At 36.5% G+C, this 25,258-nt stretch overlaps 1 protein-coding gene across 4 annotated transcripts in view; it reads left to right on the top strand.

Annotated features, from left to right (window-relative positions):
• Positions 1 to 24,668, top strand: part of CENPE (centromere protein E) — a 40,423-nt gene extending 15,755 nt beyond the window's left edge. For 2 of the 4 annotated variants that reach the window (XM_030014540.2, XM_030014520.2), the window contains 25 exons: positions 35 to 169; positions 786 to 963; positions 2,006 to 2,160; positions 3,211 to 3,525; positions 4,369 to 4,680; positions 4,871 to 5,029; positions 5,919 to 6,128; positions 7,042 to 7,326; positions 7,438 to 7,596; positions 8,433 to 8,654; positions 9,838 to 9,996; positions 10,209 to 10,430; positions 11,461 to 11,598; positions 12,475 to 12,675; positions 12,758 to 12,904; positions 14,350 to 14,562; positions 15,778 to 15,993; positions 16,522 to 16,731; positions 18,214 to 18,435; positions 19,063 to 19,266; positions 19,698 to 19,810; positions 20,334 to 20,431; positions 21,000 to 21,162; positions 21,612 to 21,874; positions 22,793 to 24,668. In XM_030014540.2, coding sequence (XP_029870400.1) covers positions 35 to 169; positions 786 to 963; positions 2,006 to 2,160; positions 3,211 to 3,525; positions 4,369 to 4,680; positions 4,871 to 5,029; positions 5,919 to 6,128; positions 7,042 to 7,326; positions 7,438 to 7,596; positions 8,433 to 8,654; positions 9,838 to 9,996; positions 10,209 to 10,430; positions 11,461 to 11,598; positions 12,475 to 12,675; positions 12,758 to 12,904; positions 14,350 to 14,562; positions 15,778 to 15,993; positions 16,522 to 16,731; positions 18,214 to 18,435; positions 19,063 to 19,266; positions 19,698 to 19,810; positions 20,334 to 20,431; positions 21,000 to 21,162; positions 21,612 to 21,874; positions 22,793 to 22,890 — 4,797 coding nt within the window. In that variant the 3' untranslated portion in view covers positions 22,891 to 24,668. The remainder of the gene's footprint in view (positions 1 to 34; positions 170 to 785; positions 964 to 2,005; positions 2,161 to 3,210; positions 3,526 to 4,368; positions 4,681 to 4,870; positions 5,030 to 5,918; positions 6,129 to 7,041; positions 7,327 to 7,437; positions 7,597 to 8,432; positions 8,655 to 9,837; positions 9,997 to 10,208; positions 10,431 to 11,460; positions 11,599 to 12,474; positions 12,676 to 12,757; positions 12,905 to 14,349; positions 14,563 to 15,777; positions 15,994 to 16,521; positions 16,732 to 18,213; positions 18,436 to 19,062; positions 19,267 to 19,697; positions 19,811 to 20,333; positions 20,432 to 20,999; positions 21,163 to 21,611; positions 21,875 to 22,792) is intronic. The other 2 variants (XM_030014549.2, XM_030014530.2) reach the window with 2 other exon arrangements.
• Positions 24,669 to 25,258: the final 590 nt, after the last annotated feature.

Below are 25,258 nucleotides of genomic sequence, written 5' to 3'. Positions count from 1 at the left end.
TTGATTTATTTGAGTATTTATTTGTCTTTTTCAGGGAGATTCTGATAAGCTAATTGAGGAAATTCAGCAGCTGAATAAATCCCTCTTCGATAGTGAAACCATAGCCTTGGATGCCAAAAAAGAATCTGCTTTTCTCAGAACTGAAAATCTGGAGCTTAAGGAGAAGATGGCAAGTACTTGTTAAACTGCATTTACAGCTGTACAAAATGCTGTTAAGGGCCTATCTGCTCCCACACTAGTGAAGGAGGCAACCGATAAAGACAAGATGTGCTAGTGTTTGGAGAAAGCTAATGACTTGTGCTCCAAATAATGTTTTTATTATGGAATTAATGGAAAATGGGTCTTCAGGAGAAAGATAAAAAGAAAATAGAGGCTTCTACTACAGGAGTGCATGGTTAGTTTTAGGTTTACCAGTAGAGAGAGCGAGCAGATGAACAGTCTTTAGGGAGTTAGTAGGACATAAGACTCCAAACCTAATTTTATCAGAGAACAGAAGAGAATGAGAGATGTGAACTCAGAGAAGTGGGATGGAGCTTACTTTGAGCATTGAAGGAGTAAAGACAAAGTAGTAGAAGCAGTTATGGTCCTGACCTCTGAGATAAGGTATGTTGCATTGTAGGACTCTGACAGGAATGTAGTTAAGTTATGTCTTTTACTGCCGTATTTATCAAGGCCAAAGTTGTTTGTTCAGAGTGACAACAGGAAATGTGACAGGTGGAATATTTAAATGTTGAGCAAGTAGACTTTTATTTTGTGTGTGAATTTCATGTTTTGTTTTCCTGAAGAATGAACTCTTAAATAATTACAAGCAAATGCAAAAGGATGTTCAATTCTACCAAAGCCAAATAGAAGCAGGAAAAGCCAGTTACAAAAAAATGCAAGCTGACTTGCAGAAAGAGTTGCAGTCTGTATTTCGAGAAAACACAAGGCTAACTTCACTGATGGAGGGTAAAGTTCCAAAAGGTACTGTTTCAGATGGTGCTTTATTCCCCTCCTTCTCTCCTCTCTTTTCCCCATAATGGTGGGGGGGTGTCCTGGTTTTGCTGGGATAGAGTTAATTGTCTTCCTAGTAGCTAGTATAGTGCTGTGTTTCTGAGTTAGCTATGAGAAGAGTGTTGATAACATACTGATGTTTTCAGTTGTTGCTAAGTAATGTTTAGTCTAAAGTCAAGGATTTTTCAGCTTCTCATGCCCAGCCAGCAAGAAGGCTGGAGGGGGCACAAGAAGTTGGGAGGTGACACTGCCAGGGCAGCTGACCCAAACTGGCTAAAGGGGTGTTCCATACCATGTGACGTCATGCCCAGTATAGAAACTGGGGGGAGTGGGGCTGAGGGACTGTGGCTCGGGGACTAACTGGGCGTTGATCAGCAGGTGGTGAGCAATTGCGTTGTGCATCATTTGTATATTCCAATCCTTTTATTATTACTATTGTCATTTTATTATTGTTATCATTATTAGTTTCTTCCTTTCTGTTCTATTAAACTGTTCTTATCTCAACCCACAAGTTTTACTTTTCCCGATTCTTTCCCCCTTCCCACTGGGTGGGGGGGAAGTGAGTGAGCAGCTGCATGATGCTTAGTTGCTGGCTGGGGTTAAACCAAGATGGGGGATAGGGAAGACTTTAGCTCTTGTTTTCTTGAATACTTGGACCTTCTTTCAATATAAAATATTAGACTCTCTGGTGCTGCTGGCACATAGTAACTGCTTTAGCACTTTCTTGAACCATTTGGAAAACTGCAGCTTACGGAATGTTTTCTATTTCACACAGACAGTCAAGCTAATGAAGGCTGTCAGGGAGAATCTAAAATAAATTAGATGTCAACCTAACAAATGATGACCAAATTCAGACCAGTAGTTTCATCTTTTAATTGTTGGCCACTGTAAAATATACTTTTCTAGAATTATACTGATATGACATCCAGAATACGTTATAAATATTCTGCTTAATTTAAAACACACTTTTTTCTCACACTGTCTTATTAATCTAAACTTGTTAATTCTCTAGATCTGCTGTCTCTTGCGGAGCTGGAAAAAAAGGCAGCTGACTTCAAAGGAGAACTAGAAAAAGCATTGAAAGAGAATGTACTTCTACAACAACAAGTAAATGAGCTATCAGAATTTCAGTCTCTACCAAATACTGTTGAGATACAGCAGAAAGAGGTAAACAACAACAACAAAATATCTAACTGCTTCCTTGTTTTTATATTGTGCTTGACTGGTAATGTATTAATGGAGGCCTATTGGATATGAATTTTTAAAGCCAAAGGTTATCTTGAATCAAATGACCTAAGATTTTACAACTAAGTTCATTGAATTATTGTTCCTCAGGTATTTAATATTTGCAACTAGGAATAAATTTAAGATCACATGTTTAATCACAAAGTCTACTATAATTAATCGGGAATTTCTGGTCCAATGTTTGCCTGTCTATTTGCTATGGTCACTATTGATAACTCTGTGTGTATGTGTAATGGTGTTTGATCCTGGTTTACTGTTCTAAAACTGAATTTTTGTCTAATTGGGCAAAGAGAAAATTTCAAGACCTCTCAGCAGAAACACTGCTTGAGAAGTGAGATTTAACTTGCAAATTCTGGAAAACTTGTAAGGAAACTTTTCTGTTTCCTGGCAGGTTAGGGCTTAGTAGACTAAGGTTGCTATAAATGTGTCTTAAATGGTTTGTTTGCAAACACTTTCTAGGTTTCTTCATCCTTAAATACCTGCTACTAGGCATGTGCAGTGAAAATTATCCAGGGCAAATAATCTCACAAACTTATGAATGCTTTGCAAAAAGTTCCAAACCCTTCCAATGGTCTATTTCCAGTAATGAACAAAACTTAATTAGATGTTAACAATTTTATAAACTCTGTATCATGAAGGAACTATTGATACATCTAAATATTCTGTTTAGGAGTTACAGCTAGGAGTATCAGTCCAGTCCTAGCTCATACATAGGAAAAAGGAAATATTTAAAGACCATCTAAAGAACTAGAGGAAGAGGTTTCAAGGTTTTGAAAGGCTTGTCTCTCTTCCTTCCCTTTGAAGGATTGTTTGCTAGACAGCTCCCTCCGAACAAAGCAAAACCCAATGTACTATGCTGTGTATTTCTCTGTACTTTATTTCCTATATCTGCATATGAACTTGGCTTTTATTATGCAGCTATGACAAATACTGATTTAGAAACTGCTATTAATATTGCTTTTCTGTTGGCAGATTCTTGAAAAATGTGAGGAACTACGCTTACTAAAATTGGAAAGAGAAAAGCTGCTTTCTGAAGTAGCTGATAATGAAATTAGACTTAAACATATGAGTGAAGAAATTGGAAAATCAAAAGACAATCTAGCAGATGCACAACTTAAATATGTAAAGTCTGATCAGGAATATGTAGCACTTAAACAGCTCCAAGAAGAACTAGAGCAAAAATATGTAGCTGCATCGGAAAACAATGAACAAATGAAGCTCCAAATAGATATTTTATCTAAAGAAGCACGAGAGTCTAAAACAACTTTGGATGAAGTGAAATTAGAGGTCAGTGTCAGCTTGCTCCTTTTTATAGATAAGACATGAGGAATTTATTTATAGTACAAAAAAAAAAACCCTACCTTTTTTTGAGAAGTAGACTTAAAGGCTTGAATAACACTATCATTGAAATTTCTCTAGCATGACTGGATGTTACTTATTCTGTGCCAGGTGTATAAGGTTGCAGGATTATGCGGCTTGACAGTCTATTTCTTCATAGGCAAAGAAATGTATAATGTTGCTCTGGGTTGTATGTTCTCCTTCTGTACTTGACCTATTAATTCTTCTTTTCCCATTCTTAAGTTGTATCTTTATTATGCAAATATTTTTTAAAATATGCTGCTATGACCTACTCTATCTAAAGTCATAGAAACAAAGTTTCCTCATTGGGAACTGGAGTCTGTATAGAACAGATGATTTTCAAACCAAAGAGTACTGCATAAATTGGCAACTAGAAAGGGAAAAAAAAAAAAAAGAAAAGAGAACTAAAGATGTATATTTTGGACAAGGCTTTTGGCACTGATACGGCTGTCATATTCCCGCTATGAATTTGATAGGAATTACCAAATTAGGAGTGAAGGTAGACTACAGTTTCATGTGTGGTGTTATGTTTTAGTAAGACTTGTTGCTAAGGAGAAACCACAGGAAGGTTCTGTAAACAAATGCTTATGTAATGTGGGCAAGAATATAAGCAGTGACTTAAAGGAAAATGATGAACTTCTTGTTCTCTTGTTGAAAGCTAGCATTTCTCACCTTTTCTAAGCTAATATAAGATTTCTGTGAGAACATGTACACATTATGCAGTTTTGCATTACAATGAAAGTGTTTGGCCTTTTCCTTTACAAACTAAAGCTCTCTAGCAAAATGAAAGAACTGGAAGAAAAGACAGCAGAGCATAAACAACTTCTTGAGGTAAGAGAAGATTTTATTCAGACTCAGCGAAAGTTACATGAAATGGAGCAATTAAAAGAGCAGGAAAAGATTATGGAGTTGAGACTGAAGGCCAAGGATTCAGAGATCCAGGCAGTTCTTCAGCAGCTCAATGAATGTCAGCAAGAAATAAAAACTTTAACCCAGGAAAGAGATTACCTGAAGCAAAAAGAGGAGTCTCTCCAAGCTGAGACAGACCAACTCAAAGAGGATATAAAGGACACTGTTTCAATGGTAGGAATTCTGCCTTTATAGAAATGGACCATATGTGCTAAGGGGAGGAGTGTAAGAACACTTATAAACTATATTGAAATATATAGGGGAGTGGGGTTTTGTGTGGTGCTTTTTTTTTTTTAATTGAGGAGTGCTTATTAATTAAATACTCGATTTTTCTTCTATCGGTTTTCTTTCTTTTATTCTGAAGAACATTTTGGCACATGAAGAACTGAGAAATGCACAGAGCGCTCTCAAGCAATCCCAAGACACTGTCAAGAAGTTGGAAGAAGATATTTCTGAAAAAGAATCTCAGATTCTGTGTGTTGAAGAGGCACTAGGGAAAACCATTAAAGAACTCGAAATACGGGTAAAACGTTATGTAATAATTCAAAATAAAAATGCTTTTAATGTGTCTTCCAATGCTGTGAAAACAAGCCTAGTTATTCTGCATATAGTTTTTTTTCTCCTTGTCCTTGGAAAATTTCTAAGCTTTTGGTAGAAAGTGGGCAAGAAAGTAGTACTGTCTGATCCAAGTCTTTACCAGTTGCTGATCTATTTCTGTAGAGCTTCAAGCTGTAATGTACACTCTAATAAATCTTTAACTAGTGTGCCCCGTGGTTGTCAATTTGAGTGGTGGCATTAGATGGCAAATGAAAGAAGGGATAAGGGTTACTTAGAGGTAGGAATGAGTCTAATGGTTCATAACACTTGGTCCCAGTGAGAAGTGTAACACATGGTTGTAAATGGCAGCTCAGTGCCCAACATACAGTAGAAGGCTGATCCACTGGTTTTTGTGCCTGTATGTTCAACAACTGACAAAGAAATGTGCTGAGAATATTGTATCTTGCACAGTTGCTTCAGTGGCACACTTTCTCTGAAGGGAGAATCTGTAGTATGTGAGATAGAATTTTTCTTGAAGTATATGAGCTGCCAGACCCAGTCAGTCAGTGGTGTCAATTCAGCATTTGCATGTTTCAGAACAGATGCCTAAAAATAATCCAACAGGTGTTTGTTTGTCTTCTTTCTCTCAGACTTTTTCCAGATAAAAATCGGGCCAATATTGCAGAAGAGGCTGCTAAAAGGTTAGCATTTAGAACAAAACAGGTGACAAAGGCCAAAGACTCAGTTGCGGAGTTTTTCTAGTTTGGTTACAGTGGTTTGATGTTAAAAATACTATAGCAGAGTGAACAAAACTTTTGCATTTTATTTTGGTTTTGAATTGATGGAAATACTGTCTTTGTATGGTTTTTTAATAGATATCACAAATGACGGAAGAAATAAAAATCATCACATCAGAGAGAGACCAGCTTGCTGAGGAAAAATCAGAAAATAATAACTGTAGAGAAAGTGATCAGCTTCAGGTGCAAAAGGAGCAAATCTTTTTCCTTATGCAGGAGAACAATTCATTGCAGGATAAGCTGAACAGTTTACATTTGAAAACAGAAGACTATGGGGAAGGAACTTTGGTAATTATGCTAAGGCTGTAATGGAAAGGATGCTTATTTAAACTTTCATTTAAGTGAAAATAATTTGCAAAACAAACTGGAGAAAAGGGTCCTGCTACTTGACTGCAGACCATTAAACACCATGGTTACTACTGTTTACTTGAAACATATTCCACCCCATTGTTCTACATGGACAACCGGTAGTAGAATATGACAAACACTTTTATGTAAATAGAATTTTAACTTGATACAGGATGGTGATGTTCTGAGTTGATCTGCACAGAAATGTGATTCTATAAGTAGTTGAAGCTAAAAATTGCTCATGTGGAAAGCGTGGTTGTGCTTTTTCAAAGCATAGATAGAATTGACTTTTTTCCTGGTAGTTAAAGGGACATTGTAGCCAACATTTTCTGTAATTGGACATGCTGATTGCACATATGGGTTATATGTATACATACAAAATATATACAAAGTGTGTGTGTGTATACACACTTTGAAAAATGTAAAGTATGCATATATTTTAATATTTGTGGGGAGAGTGGACAAATTTCAAGACAATTATTGTCTTGACACCATTACTATCTACTGTTGAGGCTAGAAATATGGATAAGGTCTCTGTAGTTTGATTGGGGGGGCGGGGTTGTTGGGTTTTTTGGTTTGGTTTGGTCGTCCCCTGGCTTAAACTATGGCCATGAAATTCTGCTTCTGGTACTTTGTTTCAGAAGTTGCCACTTCAAATTTTACCTTGTATGTCTCTTATTTCAAGAAACTTGAATTGCATATTGAGTTCAGTCGCATCTTATTCTGAAAAAAAATACAAGTCTCTAAAACATTGCTTCTGTTTGTTTTACATAATCAACCTGTCAAAGGTCAGATATGTTTCTCATAAAGCTACTTCCCCAAATGTATTGACTTCTATCTCTGTATAAAATAGATACCACAGATTCAAGAAAAATCTATTGAGCAAGAATTACTTGTTCTGAGAGAAGAGCTAAGCCAGGCACAAAGGAAACTGCATGAAATGGAGGAAGTGAAGGCCAATGAATGTCAAAGAGAATCTGAAAAAATGGGGACAACAGATTTTATTCCAAAATTGCATGACTGTCAGGAAGTGAGCACTCTGACAGAAAGAGGAGATGATAATCTTAAAATGCAACTGGAGAATCTCCAAAATGAGAGAGACCAGCTAAGAGAAACTGTACAGGAGACAGTTAGCATGGTAAGAAAAATAGTCCTATTCCTTTAGGATAATAGCCGTATTAAACTTCTGTCTTAAATTTTGGAAGTGTTGTTCAGGGTTTAATGTACTTTAACTGTGTTGTGTCCAAAGAATTCAGAGATGCAGGAAGAATTGAGATGTGCTCATAACTCTCTTGGACAATATCAGGAGACTATTGTGGAGCTGAAAGCAAGCATCTCAGAGAAAGAAAATCAACTCTTGAAAGCACAAGAGGCATTGAAGGAAACAACTGATGAACTGCAGCAGAAGGTCAGATGCAGTTTTGTCAAGTAAACTAAACATTCTGTCAGGATTGGCAACCTATGTCCTCTGCAGACTTCAGTTTGTAAGGGTTCAGTAAATGTAATAATGAAACTTAATTGAAAGTTTTTCCCTTCTTTTTTTTCCCTATACTGCTTCTCAAAAGAATTCCATAGAAAGAGAGGCAGTGAAAAGATGATCAAATGGAATTTGACCTGCAAGCTACACCCTTACTTATAACTAAACATGCCTTAGTGCTGAGTGATGGATTATTACTTGGAATCGATACTGCTCTTTGACATCAGTGCATTTTCCAAGTCTTAAAACTTTTTAAATTCTAATAATATGTCTTTTAACTGTGTAACTGAAGATACTTGAGCAACTAAAAGGCAGCTTAGCTCATTCTTTAACTTGGTGCACTATTATAAATTTCTTACCTACTTATTTTCATGTCTGAAGCTATTGTGGCTTTTGGAAGACATTAATGCTTGTTAGAATCAAGCCTATCTGCTGTGGATACAGCAATGGAGTAATTTCTATGGAGTTATAATGGCCTGTAGGTTTTTACACATTCACTTTTGTCTACCAGTGAGACAGAAGCACTGAAATTTGATTGAGTTAAGCAAAATTGTTACATCTTCCTCATAACAACCCATATGTACAGATAGTGCTTGTGAAATATGATCCAATAACACTCTTCTTAAATCAGAACCTGATTACTGGGACAACAAAACTTAATAAATTAGGATGTTACTGGCTTCTTTTCCAAACTTGCTATCAAATTAATTCGATCCATGCTAGAGATCATTAGAAATATTAATATTTGTTCTTACTTGTTCTTTCAGCTCACTGAAGTAACTGAAAACCTGACTCATGTCTCTTCTGAATATGGCAAGCTACTGGCAGAGAAAGAACAAAATGAAAGAACAATGAATGAGCATATCCGTCAGCAGCTTGAGAAAATCACTTCACTTAATCAGGAGAAAGATGAGCTGCAGCAAATAGTAGAGACTTGTAAAGCAGAAAGAGATCAGCTAGAGGCTGACTGTCAGGAAAGCAAGGAGAGAGTATGTATAAAATCTTAAATAACTGTTTTAAAGGCAGGTTGTACCACTCCGAATTATTTCAGTCATGAAGCCTTCTGCTATTTAGTATCTCTTCCTCTCCCTTCACTTGTTCATAGCAGCAGTAAACTAAAAATTCAGTTTACTAATCCAATCTGGATATTGGAATCTGTCTCTTTATTTTTTCTTCCCCCTATCCCCTTCCTGCCCTTTTGGGCACTGTGCCGCTCTGAGTTTAGGCACAGTTGTCTGCCACCTGCTGGACAAGTACTCTGCAAATTCCTGTTACATCTCTCATCTATATGCTTTTGCATTTAGAACAGTAGAGGTAATCTAGGTTTACTGATATCTAAGGGCCTAATTCTCCTACCACTTCAGCTCGTTCTAGACTGATGAAGAGAAAGATAAACCCAGAAAAGAAACTGATTAGCTAGCCTATTTCTCCTTCCTGATGTCTTATTTTCTGGCAGATTAGTGAGTTCAGTATTCCAAGTATTTGCACGGAAAGTATGGTTATGTTGACACACTATTTCAGACAAATTTGTTCTGATGTGTGGTTAACAAAAATCAAGCTGACAATTTCTAAAGTTACAAGGAAGTCTGGTAAATACTTTTTTTTCCTAAGAGCAGCTCTGCAAATTATTTTAAGAAATGTAAAAGCTTTCATATGAATTTTAGCAGACCTCAGGTAGAACCACCAATCTCTTCTAAGTATGTATTAGACCAACTAATTTAAAAACTAAAATCAGCAAACTAAGATTATCAAATCTTTAATTTTAGATTTATATCTTGCTACTAAACAATTGGACAAACTGTTCATGTCATTTGTGGCAGTTGCCACAAGAATAAGGGTATCTTTCATGGTGATGTGTTTTGGGAGGTTTTTTTAGTCATCTGCATAATCTGTTCCCCCCACAACACACAACATTTTTTCCTCACCTCTTTACTTCTGCCTACTTTTTTTTTTTTTTTTAACCAACAAAGACTATTTCTAAAGACTGTCTTCCTTTGGAGTTCTTAAACTAGGCATGGGGGAGTGACAACCGAGGGGGTTTTTAATAAGTAAAAGACTGATTATTCTGATAGTTCTCTCCTAGAAATTCAAATGTTTTGACTTATTCTTAACTCCTGGTAAGCAAAACTTAGTCATACTGAGTGAACATCCATGTAATACCTTGTTCTGCAGTCCTTAAAAGTTCTGACAGAAATGGAGAATCTACAGGAAGAACTAAGGCATCAGAAAGAGCAAGCTGATATCCAGAAGAACATGCTAGCACATGGAGAAGAGAAATTGCAAAACACTGAAGAAAAACTAAATGAAGAAATAAACAAACTGAAAGAAAAGGCAAGTACAGTAATAAGAGACTTAGAAATAATTTAGAGGATGTCCCCTCAGGGACTCCTTAGAATAACAGGTATTTTACCCATGAGAACTTGTACTGGGGTTTTTTTGATCCAGTAGATGATGTCATGGTAATACAATTTAGCAACAGAAGAGGAGTTGTTGCTAGTAGTTATGTGTTGATTTTATACTTTTTTTATAAAACTTTTTAATAGGTAGTCAAGTTGAATGAGGACTTAAATTTGGTTACTAAGGAAAGGCACCAGCTGCTGGGAGAACTCCAAGAAAAGATTGAGAGTGAAAGCAGTGAACTTCAACAGCTGGAGAAACAGTGTGACTTGTTAGCACAGGAGAGAGATCACCTCCAGGAAATGCTGGAAGGTCTTCAAGCAGGGAAGAACAAACTGGAGATTAAACTACAGGAGAGTGCTGATAAGGTGCTTTATCTCTGATTAAAGTATAATAACTATAAATGCTTGGTAGAGGAAGAAGGTTAATTCTTGAAGCTGTCTTGAAAAATATCTTAGAAGTATTAGTGTTATATACCCAGACTGAAGAATATTGGCATGCTTTAACTTCTGTCTTGTGGAATGGTAAAGATGCATGTAAATTCTTTCAAAAACGTTATCTGAGGCTGCTTTATTTAGGAATGAATGAGGAACCAGAAAATACATGGGTTTCATTACAAAGCACTTAACAGGCGTTTTTTTAATGAATTTGATGAAATGGTATGTTTTGCAGTTAAGCTCCAGAGTTTTGAAACTGAAGCTGACAAATTCTGACACTTTTCTTTCTCTTCTGGATGAGGCATATCTTAACAGTGAAGACAAGTGAATTGGGTGGTATCCATTGGGCAGCTGTCCTTGTTCAGACATTGAGTAATCACTTGAAGTATCTGTAGTTAATGCAAATCTATGGTGGGAGGAGAATCTTCTTACTCTTGCTACCAATATCTTCCAGTTCACCTGTTTCTGAGTATCAATTCTCTTGCTGTAAAACTTCACTGGAAATTCAGAGGTTTAGTGAAAGGAAAGCTAGTTCTATAACAAATTATCAAAGATAATTTAACTGCACTCTGAGAACAGTCCAACTCATAAAATTGTGGTAAGTAATAATTCCAGAGAGTTCTTGATGTGAACCCTACTCAAATTATATCTCTGCTTTGTGTTACTCATCTGTGTAAACAGTCTTTGCACAAAATATGTCCAAATGTGTTTGTAGCATACTTTGTCTAATTCTTTACATTACTAAGGATTTATCAATATGCTAGTTGGCAGGCTTTGCTTAGTGAAGGGAGAAACTCTCAAAGACAAAACTTGAGATTTCTTGTACTCAAAGGAGGGGCGGGGGGGGTTGTGCTGAATATTTTGACTGCAGTGAGCTATTGAATGGCCTGGTGTGTGAACAGTAGATTCGCATGCTATCTCAGGACTTAATTTTAAATTAGCTGCTCTATTTTTACTCCAGATTCTTGAAACTGAAAAGGAATTGAAGTGGCAACAAGAACTCCTCAGCAATGAGAAGATCAAAGCTGAAGAAAGGGAAGAACATTTGTTAAAGGTTCAGAGGCAGTCAGAGATTTTGGAGGACAGCCTAACAAACAAGGTGAGGAGTTCTGGTTTTGGTAGCTATTGTGTCTTCCAATGTTTTATCACTGATGTGCTAAACTTTTGCTCAAGACAAATCCTGCTTGACTTTTAATTCTCAGTGCGTCGCTTTTATGGGTGCTAAACAAGCATGAACATGGGCAAAGGATTTTGTACAAGTTTCTTTACTGATGTTTAGGAATAACATCCTCACCTCATCTCAGCCTCGTAACCAGTTGGGTTGGTCATTCCATTAGAATGGACACCAATTTATCCAACGTATGCAGGCTTAATATAATAGTCAGTAATTGTACATGTATTTATTCAGCCTTCAAAAAGTACTGTGTGGACACTATGACCCTAAGTGGGTTTGGAATCCGTGGTGCTTTGCACACTTTCAAACTATATCTGTTATTCAGAAAGTCTTGCACTTATCTCTTGCCCACTCAGTCTTTTTGCAGTTTTCATTTCTTTGCTTTTCACCTGTCAAACTCTTCCTTGGTCTGTAGGTCAAAGAGTATAATTAAGGATTGCTTCAGATTAGCAAATGTGTTACTGTTCTATTCATTAAGCAGATGGGCAATCTATTTCTTTTCATTTTCTTGTGATATGGACATATGTTGACTGCCTTTTTGTTTGTTTCCTCTTGGTTTACTGAAGACCAAAGTTGACTAAAGTAGAGTTCTCTGGGTGTCATGCTATTCCTCTTCTTCTTAATTTCTGACTAGAACACCAAAATTATTTTTTAACTTCTCTTGCTGTTAGTGTGAATTTTAGAGTTATTGGAAATTGTGTTCATTGTATTTGACACAACTGATTTGAGTACTTCATAGGGGACTATACAAACCAGGACCAAATCATAATTCTTTTTTTTCTTCTCCATTATTTATTGTAGATTCAACAGTTAACTGAGACACTAGATAGCGTATCACGTGAAAAAGAGCAGTTATTGGCTGAAAGAGCTAGTCACTCTTTCCAACTTAAAGAAGAAATCTCATCAATTAATCGAGAAAAAGATGAGCTACAAAAACTTCTCCAGGATGTCAGGTCTGAGCGGGACCAGCTCAAGACAGAATTGCAAAAAAAATCTGAGATGGTTGGTGTTGCAAGTTGCATAACTAAGTTATTAATAACTTCTCTTCTTGAATGGTACTTAAATATGTATGCTTTTATTTTAGTGTGTTGAAACAAATGCAAAACTGGAATCTGCTCTAGACCAACTGGAGCAGAGAAACCTGAATGATATGTCTATTCAGGTGAACCCAGTGGATAATGCAGAGCAGGTGGTTGATGACAGCCTGAAGCAAAAAACCTTGAAAATTAAGGTAAACTTACTTCTCTGCTTGTTTTAAGGATGTATGTAAAACCTTAATACCATTTCTTCTGGAGCATAAACTTTGCTTCTGTATATAATGTATAAAATTGTTTGCATATCTTGCAAGGATGCTGCAAACCATGGGATCAGTTGATTTGCTGTTGCTGTTCAGTGACCATGCATCTTGTTCTGAGAATGCTAAATTGAACCTCTCAGTTGAGACATCTCACTTGATTTCACTACTGTCCAGCCACCCCAATGAAAATAACTAGTCATGTAGAAGCATTTCACCATTTTGTTTTTGCAACCCCCCTGCCAAAACCCTCCCTTCTGTTACTCCCCATCAAAAATAAATTGATTTAAAATAAATTTCATTAAATAGCTTCTCTCCTCAAAATAGGAACTCCTGTAATTCCTCAGAGCTTTTGATAATTAACTCTCCTGAGTATGCTTTCTCACAGATGTGAGAAGTACTACTAACCTACTGAAAGACAAAATAAACCACAATTTATGAATATGTATGAAATACTTTCAAGAGTACCATTGTACTGCAGTCTGTACGTCTGTACAGCAGATTTGGGCATTGTGCTAGCAAAGCCCTGAGTGCTTCTTCATTTAACACCAAGAGTGGTAAAGGACCAAATTGCAAAAATCAGTTATGTGTAGCTTTCTATCTTACATCAGCAGTAGGGAGCTAATAATGAGGGAAGTAAATGTCAGTTGATCCCTTTTAATGGCATTCTCCCCTTCTGACTTTTGTAATAGGTAAGATCTTGTCTGCTTCTTTCTTGTGCAGTTTTCTCAAGTATCTTGTACTTGGTCCTGTTGGACACAGGGTATGTTAGTTCCAATGTTTTTACTGCGGGGTGAAGAGTTAAACTGGTGAATCCTGCTCCTTTCAACTAAAAACCAAAGATGGAGGTAGTATGCCTGGGAAGTTTTGCTTCATATGTGATACTTGAGTTTACTGGGAGTCCCTCGAAGCCTATTGCATTTCTCAGCCTGCTCACTGCTTGATCACATCTCCCTTTTTATGGCAAAATGCTAGGAACAGTTTTGTGATCCCTTTCTTTCAACAAAGGACCAAGTAGATAAGTTGGGAGCTCATCCTGAGGGCAGCCCAGCTGGCAAACTTGTGAACAGGTGACAATTTCATGGCCTGATCTACATATCTTGATGTGGCCAGGCAATCTAAATCATCAAAATAATTTGAGCTTGTGAAACGGTTTTCTAGAAAACTAAGAAATTCTCTGCTTTTGTGCCTGGCTTAGTGTTTTTGTCATATTCCTGTGGTAAGTCACAACTGAAGTCTTAGTCCTATTAACTTTTCTGTTGTAAAACCAATACATACTGTAGGGGTTAGTCTTGGAGTCTGATGGTTTATTTTAAGCTTCTGTTGATAGCTAATTGTTCTTTTCCTTATTGTGACTGAATGAATTTTTCACTTGCATTTAGGAGCTTCTTGAGAAATTCCCAAATATGGGGAAGAGGTATGAATGTCTCTCTACAGTGTCTCTTAATCTAAAGAATGAACTGAACAGTCAGAAAGCACTGATAGCTGTGATACTGACTCAGCTTTCGTCAGAACAGAGTAAACAAGTCAAAAGACTTCAAACTGAAAATGAGAAAATAAACAGTCATCTCCAGAGTTTATTGAACAAACTGAAGGTACCAACTTAGAATGCTGAATATATGGATGCTTCATATTGCTTTGGTTTGGGTTTTTTTTTAATAAGCTCTCAATATTAATAGCTAGCATTCTATATACTCTAGCTTTGATTTTTGTGAATCCATATCTTGTGGAAAATAATTTGATAGTAAATGCTTTACAATCCTGGAAAACTGGAACTATTTAGTTAAGTTAATAAACCTTAGTTTTTGACTGTAGTTCAGCTGCTTTGCACAATATTGTTTCATTAATATTAATCCATTTTAATTGGGAAAAGAAGTTTTCTTTCTGTACTCAATAAATCAAATTATGGGCCCCTAAGTATGTATTTTATTGTGGGGGAAAGAGACATGCAAGATGCCTTGGAGATGCATGTTTACTCTGCAAAACTACTCAAGCAGTTTGATAACTTCTATAGCCTTGCAGACCTTTCCCAACTTGTAGTTCAGTAGAGAAACTGATTCCAATTATCAGAAAAAAAAGTTGAGAGCAATTGGGAAAGATTTCCTGTTATATGCAGAAGTACAGTAAGCGATAAGGTTGTTTTCTGTTTCTTTATTTAACATGAAATGTTAAGGGGGTGGGGGGGCAGGCCCCAGGGAGAGGGTGAGGTTCATGTCCAGTATACAAAAATACTGGACATGATTTTCAAAGTCAGTCATCTCTATAAATATCCATTAGCTAAAAAGTTTAACTATTCCAAAGACCTTTATTGCATAACTTCATGTAGTATTTTTAGGTTTGATCTTTCCTTTTTTTTTTTTCCACAGATACCCATTAACTTTTATGGTTAAAGATGTTTAAGATTTAAGTAGTGATCTCAACTAGAGTAAAGCTTTAAATCAGCACAGTGATAATATTCTTGTAGATCATCTGCACCTTCCATAACTCTAAGAGAAAATAAATACAACGAAGACTACTTTGCTTTTTAAAGACTAGATTTATGGAAGGCTGTCTAGAGCCTTTCAGATTTTTGGCGGTTTTGGGAGTCTACAGAAAATAGCATACTTTAGAAATGCTGACCCAGCTAAGTCTTACATGTCATTGCTATACAGCACGTGTGAACTTGATTTTTCTTAGTCATGTTTTAGTTGTCCTGGACACCAATGGACTAGGAGAGTAAATAGATTGAATTATAAAATATGGAATTTTAGCTGGATGCAGGGTACCATTTTAAAGCAAACTCACTGATACATCCTGTACTTCTACAACAGTTCCTGTTCAGTCGTGTTTGCTCAAAGAAAAGAGATCATCATACCACTGTTAATAAGTATGAAATGGAATTGCTTGAGGAAAAGAGAAAACAAGATCAGCTACAAGCTCAGATTCAGTGTCTCAGCAAGATTTATTTGAACCGGAATGAAATATCTTCTCAAAAGTTAAACATCAGTATCAGTGAAGTGCTGCAGCGTTTGCACTTAACTGCAGAGGTAGTATTTGAAACAATTTTCAACCAGAACAGCTTGCATGTTTCAAGGCATGGGGTAATGTGGTGGTGCTAATCTAATGGCATTGCTTTTATCTGTTAAAACTTCACTTAAGGGGGGGAATAGAATTTGTATTTTTCTTAGGCTACTAATTCTATAATATGAAAATTCTATTGCTCAAAGTTAAATTAGTAGGTTATAAAATAGTGGGAATGTTATTTACTCATTTGCCCTGTAAAACACATACTACCCGATACCAAGATGACTTTTAAAACAATGAGATAAACTTTTACTAACATGCATATTTTCCCCTTTCCCCTTCCCACCTGCCCCAGGAGTGTAGATTGTCATCTCATTTTCCCAGTAGGGTATAATTTTAAGTATAGTGAAACTCCTTTTATACAATAACTAGGTGATAAAACAGACTTCCAGCAAATATTGATAGCTAAGAGGGCAAAATGTATATTTAGACATGTAGTTATCACAGCAATACTTAAACTTGAATTACGTCGTCTTTTTTTTTTTTTAAAGAGCATTCTCAAAGATGTATCAGAAATGGAAAGTGAACTTCTCTGCATAGAGGCAGAGTTACAGCAGGAAGAAAGTGCTAGAAAAGAAACAACACAGTTCTGGGAAGCTTGTTCAGGAACTCATTGTGATGCAGAGGAACTTAAAGAAGAGTTAAAGAAAGATAATGAAAGGCTTTTGCAAGTCATTAACTTCTGGACTCCTAAAGTAAAGGTAAAATTAAATCTTTAATCAGAAATGTATTTTGTGTAAGCACTCTGTAAATGCCTCTAATCTGATTGGGGGGAAAAAAAACATCACCACAACAAACAAAACAACCACAAAAACCTACTATTTAAAGATTATTCATTATTAAAAGCACTTAACTATACTCATACTTAACTGTACGATGGAGGAATACTTAGAAGATTTTTAAAGACTTCTTTCCTCATGCATCCAAACTTGGAAACTTGCTTTGTAAAAGACTTTCTAGATGATAAATGGGGGGGGGGGGGGTGTTTGTTTTTATCAGAATGAATTCTGGCAGCTGTAGGTTCAGAATTGTTATATAGCTTTGCTTGCAGAACTTGGCAGCCTGATACAATCACTTTCTTCAAGCTTTATGCCCACAAGTTTGTCTGCTCTCTTTTGAGCCAACTTCATCAAAACTACTTTAGTCATTTTTAAAACTCAATTGTAACTTATATTCTCACACCTTTTCTAATTTCAGAAAGTCAAGTTATTCTAGAGGTGGTTCAGTCTTCCTTTCTCTTTTCATTCCTTCTTACCTCTTGCCCCCTTTGGAAAAAACGACCCAGTGTTTTACAGGGTTAAGTGCATCATGAACAGGATTTCATGGGATTTCATCTTTCTTATTAGATGTATTGAAGATTTCTCAAAAAACAGGTTATGGGAGGGAATCTACTACCTTCTGATTTGTTGTTAGGAACAGTCTTCCTAACAAGTGTATCCTGGAAGTTCCTGGTCCATTCATACGATTATTCCTTCTACTAGTATTGATCTGAAGTATGAAGAGCTCATCGCCCTCCTTCCCCCAGTGTTGTGACTCAGTTCTGTCCTGTTAAGTTTAGCCCATTTTTAAAAGTTTCTTCTGTAGTGCCAATAGCCAGTCTTGACTTCTTTCCCAATGTTGGCAGGCTTTTTGAAAGAATTCCCTGACAGACATATTAAGTGGATCAAAGCTTTTACTAAACAAACAAACAAATCTAGTATAATGATGTCATTTCCTGACAAGTGTGAAGTTCTTTATCTGGCATGTTAAGCATATGGGTTTCTAGAATAATCCAATGTGTATGTTTTCTCTCAAATGGTTTCACTTTAGTCAATGAATACATTTTAGCAAAAACTTCTGCGAATAATTGTGTTTCTTGCTGTTAATGACATTCAAAAAGTCTTTCTAATATAGTTCCTTTATTTCTGTAATGTTAGTGTTTGAGTTATGCAGAAATACTGGTAAATTTGCAATGCATTATCTTCTTCTCTTGTGTCCCTTCCTGCCTCCCCCACTTTTGGAAATGATACCAGTCTTTTGAGTGTTAGTGATTCCATTTCTGATAGCAAGCGTCTTCAAATGGGACACAAACAAGAATGTGAAATTAATACAGGCCAAGATACTTCCTGTTTCTTTGCTTACCACCTTTCTAGACGATTCAAAAATTATTTTAAAATTATCTGTATGACACTACTTATTTTCAGATACTCCTTCAACTTTCTTCAGAGCTGGATGCCAGAACTGCCAATTATTGTAAAAATGCTGATGTTGAATTGAAACAGAGAAAAGAGAAAAGTGAAGAGTTGCTTCAGGAGCTAAACACTCTTAAAGAACAACTGGTCCCTGGTGGCTCTGCCAGTCTCGCATTAGAAGAAGAAAACTACAGGCTTCACAACAAATTAAAGGCTGCAGAACAAGATATAAAGGTATCAATACTTGTTTCCAAGGAAAACTTTGCTTGTTTTCTAAGTGAGAGCACTTCAAACTGAAAAGAAAATAAAGATTGATGGCAACTGTAAATCTGTGCCACACAATATATTGGCTCAAAGTGCACTTTATTTTTGTAGCTTTTGTTATTCCCGAAGTTAAAGTTTGAGCTCTTGCCTGTAATGTGATTATTTTAATTGCCTGTTTTCTGTACACAAATAAATGTCAGTTTAGAAATCCATATGAAGTGTTCCCATTTGTTTTTGAAGTATTTCCTTCAATAGTGTAGTATTCCTGATATGGTATTCACTATGTCAAACTGGAAGCTGGAGAATTCTGTCTTTAATCCTAGGAATTTAGGACTCATTTTTCTCTCTGTACTATTTTTTTTTTCACAGTTACCCTTGTTAAAAGCACCTTTTTCTTAGACTTGAGTGTTCTAGAATACTAAAGGGTGACACAAAACAGTGAGGTAGAGACCAAGAGCTGCCAGCCATAGAGCCTGTAGTATTAGATTTTTTGTGCGGTTTGGGTTTTTTGTTCATTTTATTAAGAATATGACCATATGCTGTTACTGTTATATCTCATGGCACAACTACTCATAAGTGATTGATAAATCTCAATAGGCTATGGAAGTAAAAATTCAGAAGTTGGAAAATGTAATAAACGAAGTAGGAAAAAATGTCAAAGAGAAAGATGACGAGATAAACAAGTTACAAGCACAGATAAGAATAAAAACAGCAACAAGTGAGCTCACCCAACTGCAAGCCAAACTGAATGAGACAGAGAAGTGCCTCAGAACTGCCTTAACAGAGAATCAGAGTCTTCAGGTATGAGCAAAATACTTTTCCCATTCTCCTCTAATCTCAGAGACAGAGCATGAGCATGCTTGAGAACAGCTGTAGGTGAAACGTAGTGCATTTCTGAAACATTCTAAAAAATATATAAATTTTGAAACTGAAGCATAAGCTGTTTTTTCTATGTAATATATTTGTATACTAGTTCAAAATTCCCAGACTTATATCTGCAAACAAGTCAGCTAAACTTTCTAAAATATGATTGCATGTAACACACCAGAGTTAGGATACCAACTAATACTATAGTGCTAGTTGGTAATGTGGGCGTTCTTACTCCAAAATAACTTCCTGCTCCCAGTCTTGTCCTGCAAAATCTAGCAGATCATAGTAAAGATACAAAGTAAGCAACTTAAATTAATTTCTAGGTAAAACGCCTTTCTTCATATTATATCTTTTATTTTCAGGCAAAATTAGATAAAGGTGCTGAGTTGTACAAAGAAGAAATTGATCATCTCAAAACACAATTGGTAAAATATGATATGGAAAGAATGAAACAATCCAACTCTTTTGATATGAAGTAAGTTAAAATTGAACTTGTTACAATTCTCAACTACTTAGTTCTTAGCTTTTATTTTCCTGGGTTTTTTCCACAGAGTAAGAGGTGAGCATTCAGCTTTAGGTGTCCTAGGTTTTTATTGTAGCTAGGTTACAAAGAAAGTAAAAACCATATGTATCTTGGTTTGATTACAAAACTCCTTCCCTATACACCCACCAAAATTTCTCAACCAGCTCATGTTCAGCCATGAATGAAATAACTGTTCTGACAGCAGAGGGTGAGGGGAAAGCAGTAATTGAAAGCACTCTCTAGTTCACTGGAGAGAAGGGATATGCAGAAAATAATTCTAGTCCAACTTTCGGTTTTCTGCACTTTATCTAAAATCTAACTGACAACTAGGTTTATGTAGTTCTATCTGTATAACTTGGGTATGTTTTTTATTTGAGAGTTCATTTGGAAATCAAACTAGCTCTCCTGCAACTGTAATAATTATGAAACTGAGGATTTCTTTTTCTTTTTCTTCTTCCCTTCCTGCCCCATATAGACTTGCTAATTATAAAGCTCTTGCAGAACACCAACAACAGCAGTTAACAAAGCTAAAAGAAGAACTTAGAAGAGCACAGCAAGAGCAAGATGTTACTGGTAAATTCAAGATAAATATAAGGGACTCTTCCATGTTAAACATTCAGTTTAAAGGTTATATGGTTGAAGTCCAGAATGAGATGCAGGCCTTTGAGGTAAAAGGGTATGAGGAGGATTGGGTGCGTTGGAAGATGAGATGGAAATTCAGATGTTAGCTGCACATATACCGCATTAGAATCACAGCAGTTCTTGTGTTTATTTCTCCAGCCGTGTTTGTGCTTGTGGTGGGATAAGCTGCAGTTGCAGTAGGTCATGTTGCCATTTTTATCTTGACTGACTTTGCATATGAATAGCTAGTTCTAGTCATAGTTATGACATACCTGAAACTATAACTATTTTAACTCTAAATGGCCCAGTGAAGACACTTTTAAGTTTCTTTATCTCCCTGGCAGTATGAATGCTGGGAGATGTGTTTGTGTATAAAAAAGAACAGCTGTTGTAATGGCACTTATAACCTAGTGAGGTTTTACATATAAGAACACAGGAAGGAATAGGCTTAAAAAATATATTGACTTAGTTTTAAGCACTGTCCAAATAACGCACACATCTGTATAAAACTGTTTTCTAGTGGTGCTGGAAAAAGAAGCTCCTCGGCAATCCCAAATACCCCTTACTTGTGGTGGTGGTAGTGGTATTGTGCAGAGCACACAAATACTTGTTCTAAAATCTGAACAAGCTAAGCTACAGAAAGAGAACTTACACCTGAAGAAACAAAATGACCTTCTACTGAGGTAAGTATAAAGCTGATCAGCAACATGTCAAATCATTTGTTGCTATTTAACTATGCATGTCATTAGTGCTTCTTTCTGCAAGATGTATAGAAGTGAGTAATTACTATTAACTTTAGATTTTCTAGATTCTTTCACTTCAAACTTTTATTTAAAGCTAGTGATTGCTTATAAATATCTTTATGGCTTTTGAACTTTAAATCGCTTTCATAAGAATCTCTTAAATGCTAGAAGATATACTCAAATTGTATGTTGGAAGGAATTTTAGCTTAAAAATAAAAAATAAAATTGCCTCTTAAAGCAAGATATACAGATATGGTCTTGCATTGCCGTGTCTGTGGTATGTCATCTTGAAAATATAGGAACTGTCTGTTGTCAGGAGTTTTTCCTTATTTAAAGGAACTACTTGAAATTTTTCTTAATTAAATGCTGTGGTGTTTTTTTCTTCTCAGTAATGAGCTTCAGCTGAAAGAGGAACTTAGAAAATGGAAAGAAAGAGCACTAAAATTGAAAGAACGATCCTCAAGAGAAACCACTCAAGCGACAGTACCAAGGTCTCCAAGGAAGACGGTGTCATATTCCCTTAAAGAGCAAATGCCTTCACCCTCTAAGGAACCTATTTCTCAGGAAATTGTGACTCGGGACTTATCAAAGCCTCTGCCACTGACTTGCCCAACAAATTTCTTTGATAATTCCAGCTTGGGTACACTAACAGGTATGTAACATAGTGGTGTTGTCCTATAAATATTTGGAAAGGCAAAATATAAGGGGTGGTCTGTAAGTTGAGGGTAAATGCTGTACTTTCTATATTCAGACCTGAAACTTGCATGATAACACAATTTTCCTGAGTGGTTAGTCACCTGACTGTTGAAGGGCTGACCAGCTGGAGCTGGGAAGCTTATATATGCTCTACAGAACCTAAATATTTAAGTGAATCCTTCACCCCCTGAAGATTATAAATTTTTTTTTCTTTTCTTTTGCTGTAGTGGAAGTGTTGATGACTGACTTAAAGTGAATTAGCAGAATATCATTATTAGATATATCATTACTAGATAGCTGATGCTCAAATGTTTTGCTTTTTAACTTCACATTGGTTAAGCACAGGCTTCTGGCAAAGCTATTCAAAGTTAACTGCTGGTTAACTTTTTTCTAAACTTCTTCAAGACAGTAGACTTCAGTCTTTGATGTTGAATCTGTCAGTCTGCCTGGCTCCAGCTGCAGTAATAGCTGTTGTGATAACTTCTGTTCATCAGTTCTACTCAGGACTTCTTGTATCTGGCCTGGTGACTTCTGGGGAAGTCTCTTAGCATAGATCACTAGCATATTAATGCTACTGCCTTCATCATTACACTTGCTTCTAAAAACTTTCAGAAGGCCCCAGCAGACATGTTGAAGAGTTAACCAGTTCTCAAGGCATTAATGGCAGACTTCCAGAAAGAATATGACTCATTGCGGTTTCTTGTGATGGCCAGCTTGGTAATAGTACAGACTTCCTCACAACACAAAGCTCCTCAGAGGCAAGCTTTGATAGTTGACATTTAAAACAGTAGTCAAGATTAAATTGCTGTATTCCTACTGCTTGTCTAATGGGGAAAGTTTAAGTGTTACTTTAATGTTCTTGTCTTCTCTATAGATACACGACCTGCAGGAATAGAGCCTACAGAAGAACATCTTAAGCACTGGTTTGGAACTTCAGAGAAAGATAAGGCCCCTGATTGTACCACCCAATAAAGGTGCTCTGTTGTAAGCTGCCTTTGCAGTGGCTACAGCCGGAATCTGCATATGCAAAAGATAATTGCTTCAGGTCAAAAGCCATCAGCCTCTCCTGCAAATTGTGAGAAGAGCTCTGGTGGCATGCAAATCCCTTGCTGTCTTGGAGTTGCTACTTCCCAGAACTGGGAAAGCTGGAATACAAGAACAAAAATGGAAAAGCAGTCATGTTGCCCACAACCTGCTGATCTGATGGCATTCTACTTTGGTGGGGTTGGTTTTTTTTTTTTGGATGGCAAAGAAAGAAAAGCCAACGTATTGAAGAAAAAAATGGAAAGAGGAATGAATCACAAAATGATCTACTGTGAAACTTTACAATCTTAAAGTTTTCATTCTGTCATTCCTAAAACAGCCCTGTTCTAGGTGGTCAATATTTGTATCTTCAGAGTGTTGTTGAGTTGGAAAGAACTATACTTTTTGTTTCTCAGCATATGTTTTTTATACCATGCTTTCTCTAAGTCTGCAGAAACTGCATTTTCACCACAATTTTAACCTCTCTTTCTGGACATTGCAACTGAAGTTAACTTTCTGTTTATAGGGCACACAATCAAGGATTCCTCTTAAACTCCTTACAATATTTCTGCAGCTCAGCCAATTATGGTACCAAGAGTAACTTTGTATTTTGCATCATCTTTCAATATACTTCTAGTTCCTGTCTGAAGTTGGGTATTGGAATTTTTTTAATAGTAAGCAATGGACCTGACACTTTTCTGCTACTCTAGTGAATGGAGAATGAACTGGATGATCAGGGCTCCAAGACGGAACTATTTTAGTAGCCTGCTTACCTGCACTGTGAGACCTACTTTTTTGTATGTTTTGTATAAGAAGGTTTGTTTGACAATAAACTTTAATGTGTTAAGTATTTAAAAATATTTTTGGTGGTCACTTCGCTTGTGCTATTATCTAAGGATATTGATTACAATATTCAGTGTCTAAAGACTATCTTTTATAGTAATCTCACCATTTCCATCATTATTATGCTTCTTGTCTGTGTCCTCTGTAACTTTCTGCAATCATTTCTTTGTGCAGAAGTTTACTGTTGCACAAGTCTGTCACCAGTGTTTTGTTTAAATCTTCTAATCGAGTCTTAGACTTCAAGCATTTCCTGACAGAGAAAAAGAGAGATCTTCCTCCCTTTCCCCTCCCCACATGCCCTCCACTGCCAACTATATAGGAATTTGGCACTCAAAACCTGATATCAACTCTGTTAAGAATGAAATCATCATCATAGGATGAGAAAGTCATACCTAAGCAAGATAACTGCATCAAAAGCATCATCTGTATTTTATAGGAATAAAGGTCTCAATGATGCTAGGTCTCTTAAGTACTCCCTTTTGGGTTACCCAAACTGATAAGCAAATGGTTACGTTGACATGTTCCTGAGCATTCAGCAGTTACTGGAATTGGAGGAATCGCACAAGTGTCACTTACCTGATGGAGGTACTTCAGAGATCTTTAATAAAGAACTGACTGTTTACCTTGAATAGCTGAAAACACTGCCAACTACTGTAACTACTAAGAAACTGCAAGCATTTATCTCTAAATCTCTGACCTGGAATGCATTTTGGGAAACTCTTAAAGATACTGCTAGCCAAAAATACACAGGTTCTAAATAGCATTACTGAGTTCAGCACTGCACTGTCTCCTTTCCTGCCACAGCTATGTAAGAGCAATTTATTTCCCAATAGTGAAATGTGCAAAGCACTGGTGTTTGTGGTGGGTTTTTTTGTTTTGTTTTGGCGTTGGGTGGGAGGGGGGTTCGTTTTGGGTTTGTTTGTTTTTTCAACTTCCTACTATGGTTGAAAAATATTTCCTTTGGCTGCCAGCTTTTTTTTCATTCCCTCCATTTTGGTGTTCTAATAAATGAATTAAACTGACCCTTCCAGAAGGGGGAAAGAAGATGTATATATAGATCTACCTCTTTTATATACAATTTCAAGGAGGGGGGTTGTTAATTATTGCTTGCTTGGAACACTTCTACATTTGGAGATTTTTCTGGTGGTTCATCTGAAAAACCAGAACCTATTGCAACAGGTCTGTGTTTGAATTCAGTAGGCAAAAGCTTAGGGATGGAAGGATAAGTGCTTTTAGAAAACCTAGTCATTAAAGATTTTGTTTACTGGGAAGCGGATTTACAAAGCCTTAGAAAGCTATCATAGTTTAGCGGAAAGGCAAGATAAACAACATTACTGAACTTTGTGTGTGTGTGTCCCAGTTTACCCACAGAAATGGCTTTTATGAGGTAAATGTGCCCAGCTGAAGTTCAGGCAGGACTCCAAATTCTTTAAGAATGCTATCAGGGTAACTTTAGGTCTCAGGTGAGCTTATA

The sequence above is a fragment of the Aquila chrysaetos genome, chromosome 1, assembly GCF_900496995.4.
Source record: "Aquila chrysaetos chrysaetos chromosome 1, bAquChr1.4, whole genome shotgun sequence".
In the NCBI taxonomy this organism is placed as follows: Eukaryota; Metazoa; Chordata; class Aves; order Accipitriformes; family Accipitridae; genus Aquila; species Aquila chrysaetos.
This window is presented reverse-complemented; position numbering and strand designations above follow the sequence as displayed.